The 9,256-nt window shown below is 36.0% G+C and overlaps 1 protein-coding gene across 1 annotated transcript; it reads right to left on the bottom strand.

Annotated features, from left to right (window-relative positions):
* Positions 1-1,775: 1,775 nt before the first annotated feature.
* On the bottom strand, positions 1,776-2,729 carry LOC127690165 (olfactory receptor 7G2-like). Its single transcript, XM_052189713.1, has one exon. It carries the CDS (start codon positions 2,709-2,711, stop codon positions 1,776-1,778), a length of 936 nt encoding a protein of 311 aa, XP_052045673.1. The 5' UTR covers positions 2,712-2,729.
* Between the last annotated feature and the right edge of the window lie 6,527 nt (positions 2,730-9,256).

Below are 9,256 nucleotides of genomic sequence, written 5' to 3'. Positions count from 1 at the left end.
TGTACAGTACAGGGAGGGAATGTGGCTATTGTATCAAAGATAAACATTATTGTGTCAAAAAAGAGCTAAAGGGATATGACTTTTTAAATTATATTCAACTTGACATATGCATTTTTCTGAAACTCACAGCAGTTTTGAGTAGACTTGAATTACTATTAACTCTAACCTGCCATCTGCCTTACTTTATATGTATTTGAAAAGAATATGTTCAATTTTAACTCAAAATTAAAAACATATTTTGTATTTTATAAAAGATGTCACATACACTGTTTAGTTTCAAGTGTGATGTATCTGAACTCTATTTTTTAAATGTAGTAGATTTTATTGATGATAATTAATGCCAGACTGTCTTAAAACTGTCAACAGCCCAATAATGTCACAGAGAGAGTTATTATTTATTATACCTCAGGCTTTTGCTTAGGCTATTTCACAGGTAGCTCATATAAATCAATCATCTTATTTATTCTAATATAAATTTTGTCAAGTGGCCCTTTACCCTTCCTTTCGTTATACTATCTTTTCTTTCAAACAAGGCTTGCTGCAAAATCTCCCATACCAGATTCTTTCTCAGAGTTCTCATCCCTAATCTGATGTCCTGATTTCCATCCCTGCCCTGCTATAGGCAATCAGATGTTTATCAAATCATTCAGAAGTTGATGAAGAAGAATGTGAATGAAACACTGAGACAGGCACATAAAAATCACAATACCAATATCCACACTGTAGTCAGTGCTCTGCTGGAAAAGAAATCAATACTGGAATAATACAAACCAATTTTTAAATAGATTATCATAAACAGATTATCCCAAAAATAATACTTAATACAATGAATATTTTAATTATGATATAAAGAATAATCCTCAGTAATAACTATTTTGTTTATCAGAATCTAAAACAAAAGTTTCAGTTCTCCAGTACTGAAAACTCATATAGATACACCTTCATTTCAGTAGTATCTATCCTGTATATATTTTATTAACAGTACCTACTTTTGAAAAATCAATAGAGAAAATATGACAAAATGACAGTTGTAATTTTAGCGTTGCTTTCTGTGTACTGTGCATAAAGTATGAGCTTTGAAATCTAAATTTAATTGAGGAATATTAACCCAAACAATATAAGTTAAGTGAAATATGCCAAGTGATTCCACATTTCAATCATTTTAAAGACTACAGGAAACTGAGAACTTCAGATCGTTATAATTCCACTTACTTTGAATTTCTCTAAAATGCTACATTCACGCTGCAGGATACAGCACAGAAGATAAATGATTCTTTAAATAAAAGGGTTCTATAATGCAGGAACAACAAACAAATAATTGGATTGTTTCCAATGGAATGTCTCAAGGCACAGGTGATATATATACCCCAAAACCGATGTTTACCAAGTTTCTTAGAGACTAAGAACCATTTTTCAATCCTCTAATACACATTAATACAATAACATGGATGAAACTTGGATTAGTGTTATGTTTACTAAGTATAGGTTACCAACAATAACTAATTTTGAGAAAACATAGAAAATATAACACCATGATACCTGTAATTTTAGAGTGTCTATCTATGAATTGTGGATAAAGCAAAGAACTAAAGTGAGAGATTAGGATTAATCCAGAAAACATTTGAAAGAAAATCAAATGATTAGCATGAGTTGAAATACACCAAGTACACATCGGAGTCACTTATGTGAATACAGGAAAGTGTAGCCTTTTTGCTCACTAAAATTATACTTAATTTGGCTTTCTTTGTACTGACACATCAGTAGCACATGATACATCATATAAGATAAATGAGCCTACCAAGAAGTTTCCTCAAGGCTTCCTTCATTTCTCTATTTCTTAGACTATAGATAAATGGGTTGAGCAATGGAGGAACTACACTGTACATCACGGAAGCCATTGCTGTGTTTCTAAGAGAATCTGTCATGGCAGAACTGATGTAAACTCCAAATCCTGTTCCATAGAACAAAGAAACCACAGACAGATGTGAAGCACAGGTAGAAAAAGCTCTGTGCTTCCCTCCAGATGGCATTCTCAAGACTGATGAAACAATGTAAATATATGAAAAAACAATTCCACACACAGGACCACCCCCAAAGACAAAAGCTGCAACAAATATTAAAAAATTATTGAGAAATGTATCAGAACAGGCAAGTTTGATAATCTGAGCCAGCTCACAGAAAAAGTGTGGGATTTCTAGTTCTGTGCAGAAGGAAAGCCTCAAAACCATTAGACTATGGAGTAAGGCATCCATAATGCTAAAGAAAAGGGAGAATAGAACCATCAGGACACAGCAAATAGGGTTCATGATGACTGTGTACCTAAGAGGCTTGCAAATGGCCACATATCTATCATAGGCCATTACTGCCAGGAGAAAATTTTCCATGCCACCAAAAATTGAAACAAAACAGATTTGAGAGAGACATTCTATGTAACTTATGCTATCATCATGGGCTTGGATGTTCACCAGCATTTTAGGGATTGTTACTGTACTGTAGCAGATATCATTAATGGAAAGGATAGAGAGGAATAGGTACATGGGAGTGTGCAGTTGGGAGCCAAAGCTGATAGCCATAATAATAATCAGGTTTCCCAGAACTGTAATCAGATACATAGAGAGGAACATGGTGAAGATGAGGGGCAGCAGTTTGTAATTGTCTGTCAGTCCAAGCAGATGAAATTCTGAAACTGCTGTTTGGTTTTTCAGTTCCATTGTTTTGGTATAAACTTTGAAAAGTAGAAAGAAGTAAAAAGAAATTCGAATTCATGAGCAAAAGTGGTTTTTATCAAAACCACTTAGGTACCTCTTAAAATGGCATTAGAATAGCATTGCCTATAATAATTCTACTATTATAAACCTGTATCATATTTTGAACACAGCTAATGTATAAGAGTTGGTCACAGTACTTAGAACTACTCCTAAAACTTCTCTCCCCAGTGTGCAAAATCAGGAAAATTCTTTAGTATTTTAAAGAGAAATCTTGATTGAGAAGAGGCATATTTTTCAATGGAATAAAATCATATCTGTCATTGTCCAGAATTTGAAACCTGTAAGTAAAACCTTGGTTAATATTTGGTTAAATTCATGTGATCATTTGACAGAGAAGAGAGAATTCATAAGAATCTCTTTTCATAGTTCACTTTGCCCTGTTTACTTTCAAATTCCATTTTTAGGGCAAAATTTTCATAAAATATTTGCTTTATTTATTATATTTGTTCTTTGTGAATTCCCAATTATGCACCAAAAGGTATTCATGTCTTCCTCCCATCTTATCAGTTCTCTTACTTTTCAATCTTCTCATCCCAACTACAAACTGAAAAAAAAAATCTCATTATGGAAGCTATAATGTTTCACTGTGTAATATGCATTGCTTCCTCAACCCTCTTTGTTTGCTAATGTTCATTGCAATGATGTGTTGGTCTGGTATGATGTTTCTGGTTTCTGCTACTCTACCAATACTTGAACCTCACTATGACTTGTCTAGATATCTTCTTGTAGCCCTGTGCATTAGTGATCCTCGAATTTTGAATCTGTAAATCTGGGTACTTCATGAACTCCAGTATTTTACTAATGATGTAGATGTTGGTTTGGGCCAATTCAGTTTCCTGAATCATGTACTCTGTTCTAGCTCACATAAAACCTCTGCAATCAGGGCCATCTTTTACCTGCAATTCAGACAAGGGTCAGAGCTTGCTTTTACCACAGTGTGGCAGTCAGGGAGAGATTTGGACAGTTATCCCACTCTTAGAACCCTTCAACCAGCTGTCCTTTCTGACCCAGATTGTAAGGTATAATGTGGTGGTGGGAATGGGAGTTTCTATACCTTGTCTGTCCCACTGCCATTGCCTTAATTTTTAAAGCTCACCTGATTATTGGAAATTGTGTATATGTCCTCAGGAACTTTTTTTCTTAATAGGTCCAAGGTTTTCTGGTGCTGAGAGTATAAGTACTATGCTTTAAATTTATACCATACACCAAATTACACAGCTTCTTATCTCATGGGTGATAAATAACAAATCTCCTAATTAGTCCATTTATCTTCATCATGTGTTGTAATCCCCACAATGTCTACTGTGCAAAGCAAGTAGCATTTCAAGTGCCTTGTTCTATGTATGACTCTGGAGACAATATAAGTGCAGTTTTTAATTTTTCATTTATTTATTGACTTTACATCCCTATTGCATCCCCCTTCTCCCAGTTCCACCCTTACAAAAACCTCCTCCACTACCCTCTTTTTTTTTGTCCTCACAAAATTGGAAACTCTACTGGGTTCTTGCCTACCCTTGGGCATCAAATCTCAGCAGAACTAGGTATAACCTCTCTAATGAAATTACACAAGGCAATCCAACTATGGGAAGGGATCCAATGGTAGACCAGAGAGTCAGAGACATCCCTCATTCCAATTATTAAGGGATTCTCATGAAAAACAAGCTGGGCATATTATTCTTTCTATTTATTGCATCACCATTATTTGATAGATAGAGCCAGAATTTAGGTGTGAATTTTTTCTCCTCAGTCACATATTCTGGCAAATAAAATGTTTTCCCTAAGCATATAGTGTCAGGCAGTTATAGACTGAACTTTCAGAAACTATGAAAAAAAACAATATTTGTGTTCTTACAGTGTTTTCTTCAAGTATCTTCAGTGCTATGAAAAGTTACTTATATATAAAAAGTCACTGAGCACATTTTCACTTATCTATCATAAATTTACATATTGTCTTCATAACTAGATAATAGGAAGACAAATGATGAATAGGTAGATGTTTAGAATATATCAATCATTTATTTTATTTCATTCATTATTTTACTTATTTGCATTTCAATTGTTATCCCCTGGGAACAGTTTCCCCTACACAAGACCCCTGTCCCTTGGCCCCTCCACCTGCCTCTGTGAGGGTGCTACCCCATCCACTTTCCCACTCCTTACTCAGTGCCCTAGTGTTTCCCAATTCTGGGTTATTGAGCCTCCAAATGACTAAGGGGCTCCCTTCTCAGTGGTGTAGGAAAAGGTGATCCTCTGCATATCTGGCTGGAGCCATGCCCCACAACTTACATATTCTGTGGTTGGTGGTTTAGTCCTTGGGAGTTTTGGGGGTTCTAGTGGGTTGATATTGTTGTTCTTCATATGATTTATTTTTATGGTGTTAATCTCCATTTCAGAGTTTCCTTGGGGGAAAAGCATCATATTTTACTGATTGATTAATCTTACTTTTTCCAACATAATATTTTTACTGATTATTTGGGAATTTCACATTATACCCTCCAAACACATTCATTTTTCAGTCATTCTATGTGTTCCCTCTCAGTTATGGATAGCCCTGGTCTTGTATTTTGATTCTAATTTTACTATCCTGGCAGGGACTTCAGAAGAGGAATCACATATGCAGGTGCCTTGTAAATCTTGACCGTACCTTAACATTTGAAATAAAGGCTGGAGCCTGTGATTCAGCATTAGGAGGGAAGATGAAGCTGAAAAGTTTGGGGGAGAAGGGAGTAAGGAGGAGAGAGGGAAATGCCGGATGTGGAAGGCGAATGGAACAGAAGCATGTGGCTTAGAGAAAATACAAGTTATATGGGATATCGTAAGTGGGAATAGAGTAGTGTAGTGGTAGATCTGCCTAATCTATACATGTAGCTTGTATTCAAATTAATTGAGTTATCATTGGCCAATTTGTTCTGGAGATTTATCTCAACAAATTTGTGCCCAATTTAGTGCTTAGAAGTCAACAACCCTGAGATAAAAAGTTCACTCTCCCCCAACCCCTGAATATGGCTTGGGCAGTAATATAGGCTACAGTAGTGTGGGTTGGAAACTATCTGGGTCTGAGTGGCCTAAAGAGAAAGGCAGGAACTTCCTCAGTTCCTGACAGAGAGCTATGGCCAGGGGCAGAACCTCAACCTATAGGGAGGGACAGAAGTCCCTGGAGAACAACTGCCTGTAAGATTCTTTTGTGGCAGAAACAGTGAACTATTAGGGGCATCTTTGCCTCAGAGAGCCTTTCTGTGTTCAGTTCCCTGTATCCTTTACTCTCAACCCTGTTTCCCCCACCCCATGTTTAGGACAGCCAGACTGGATTTCCAGACTGCTTGTCTAAACTGTGGGTTGCCTAAGATCAGCACACAAGCACAAGCTGACAGCTGCAACCCAAACAGGGACACAGACAATGTGGGTCTTTCTATACTCAGCCAATACCTATGAATAAAGAATTAGGAGATAAAGATACAAAGGTCTCTATACCAGGAAATTCATTGATATAAAGAGAGATGTATAAGATTATGATACTTAAAGATAAGGAACACAATTACTATATTTTTGCCTCTATATGATAGTATTCTGAATGGCTTGACAGGAATGGACTTAGAGGAAATAGACACCTTTTCATTTACTGGTCTTGCAATATTTATTCTGTCTATTTATTATTTCCTCTCCAAAGACAGGGCCCTAGATAATAAAAAAAAAATCCCTTGCCTTAGAAAAGAGATTACAAAAAACAAACAAACAAACAAACAAAAAAAACCACTAAAACTAAATGTTCAGGATTATTTTGGTCAAAATTAACAACAAAAAGAGAATGAAGGTTGGACACAGAAGCTGGAAGTGATGCTAGAACAGAAATTTCTGAAGTTCATAGATGAGTCTCAGCAACAGAGACACAACGTTAAGATTTAGCACCATAGTCTAGAGGAAACACTAGAACTAAAGGTTCAGGATTCTATTGGTCCAAATAAGGAACAGAAAGAGGAGAATGAAGGTTGAAGACAGAAGTTGGAAGACACACACACACACACAGACACTAAAAAAAATCAATAATTTACAGATCAGACTCAACAGCAAGGGTATAGAGATAAAATTTGGAAGTAAAGTCTTGAGGATAATTTACTAATGCTAGCAAATGAAAATAAACCAGATTCTGAAATATTAGAATTACAACATAAAGAGAAGCTAAGATTATGCAAGCAGGACTAAGTACAGAAGATACAGGAAATTATAGAACAGCAAGAACTACAGAAAGAGGAAGTTAGAACTTACAACATGCCTTAGAGGAAACACTAGAATTGAAGAAACAGGGAATTATAGATCATAAAAAGAGACAGAAAGATGAAAATGCTGGTGGGAAATGGGAGCTAGAAAAGATGCTAGAACAAAGGATGCAGCAGCTCACAGATCAGTCTGAGCAGCCGAGAGAAAATAATGAGGTTTGGAAGTTAGTCTTGGAGAATAATCTTTGAAAATTAATCAATCAAAATAAACTGGACATCAAACTATCAGAATTGCAATATAAAGAACAAAATCAAAATGTGAAGGCAGAACTTTGGACAGAGAATATAGTAGCTCAAGGAACAGAAAAATCTACAAAAGGAGAGATATGGAGGGTGGACACAGACATTAATGGAGGAATTTAAAATTTCACATAAGGAAAACACTCAGATAGAGACAGAAGATAAAATTAGAGAAATCCAACCAAAACTTATTAGAAAAACTTTGGTCTACCAGTCTACTCAGTTAATATACAACAAAGATCTCCAGACTATGATTATCCACAGGATTATCAGGAATTTGAATGCCAACCTGTAGATATGCCAGATCTAAGAAAATTTAAGAAAAGTGTCACTAATTTTGGAATGCATTCACCAATTGCAAAACAAATCTGAACTTCTTGAGCTATTAAAAATAGAATAATCCCCTAAGACTGGAAGGATATGGCAAGAGCATCACTAGAACCTACTACAAATTTACAATGGTTTAAATGGTGGAGAGATGAAGTGAGGGAGATAACACAACAAAATAGAGTCAGGGATAGAGAGATTTCCACAAACCAACTGCTTGGTGAAGGTCATTTTGCTGATGTAGATGTGCAAGTTGTATGTGATGCAGAAACTCTGGAATTGTGTCAATTATCAGCCTTAAAAGCCCAGGACAAAGTCACAGAATCAAGGAACAGACTTGAACCATTTATTCAAATCATACAAGGGTCATTGGAAACCTTCCCTGACTTTTTACAAAGGCTAACCTCAGCTGTATAAAGTATATCAGATTCAGCATCAAGAAAGGTAATAATTGAGTCTAGCATTTGAAAATGCAGATGCTGAACACAAAGAAGTAATCAGACCATGAGGGCAAGATCAGCATCAATAGGTGAGTAGATTAGATATACAGCTGATGTTGGATTGCACTTACTTGATATGACTGTAACAGAAGAAGCTGCCACTAGACACCTAGAGATGACTCAAGATTTCAAATCTTATTGTCCTGAACAGGGTCACCTCAGAAATGACTACAGGAAAAAACAAAGTAATACCAGAAGGGGGCCTATGCCTTCTGGAACATGTCAAAGATCTGGCAAAAGCTGACATTTGACTAGGGAATTTAGAGGAAGAACAGACAAAGGGGACAACACTCTGCCAAAAACCTCCCAAGGGAGCCTCTCACAGGTCCTAATGCCAGGCAGGGAGAGTTCTATTCCTCGGGACAATGAAACATTAGTGCTTCAAAAACAGATGTTCTGAGACCAGCCAAGACTGAAACAAGTTCTATAGATAATTTAAAAGGCCTCAAAGGGAGACAGTAACAAATATTTTGGCAAACTTCTATAAAGTATCAAAGGCAAAAATTAAGAATACTAATAAACAATATTGAGATTGAAGGAATTATTGACATAGGATTAGATGTCGCTATTTTCTCTCCAAAATCTATGCCTGTGAGTTGGCCCCTTCAAGAAGTAGACAGCTGATTTCAAGGAATTGCGACCTTAATCCAAATAAAGCAAATTACCAGATGGATTATATGTATAGGACCAGAAGGTCAGGCTGGAAAATTGAAACCATATGTGGCTGATGTACCCATTAACTTATGGGGAAGAGACCTATTAGGTATGTTACTTCTACTTATTTCCCTATAGGAATTCTTATGCATAGGGCAGATTATATCTTAGAATTGATATTTTTAGCACACGATCAAAGTAAGAAATTAAAAACCTACTTTGAGAATGTCTCTGAATTGATACTAAAATGAAAATGAGTCTTTGACAATTAGTTGGAATGGATCTGGCTGAAATTGTAATACCTTTTACTAATGCAGAAATTGCTTCATTATGGGGCACAAGCTGAACATTGGCAAAGAGAATACAAAAACTTCTTGAGAGATATTAACAACAGATACCCTAAGATTAGGCCTCTACTGTTCATAAAAGGAACTAATTGGATTCTTCCTTGGATAATAAAGGGAACTCCAATATCTGGAGCCCATACATTTTA

The sequence above is a fragment of the Apodemus sylvaticus genome, chromosome 7, assembly GCF_947179515.1.
Source record: "Apodemus sylvaticus chromosome 7, mApoSyl1.1, whole genome shotgun sequence".
NCBI lineage: Eukaryota > Metazoa > Chordata > Mammalia > Rodentia > Muridae > Apodemus > Apodemus sylvaticus.
This window is presented reverse-complemented; position numbering and strand designations above follow the sequence as displayed.

Coding starts and splice junctions, on each gene's coding strand:
- LOC127690165 (XM_052189713.1), bottom strand. CDS start 2,711: ATGGAACTGAAAAACCAAACAGCAGTTTCAGAATTTCATCTGCTTGGA.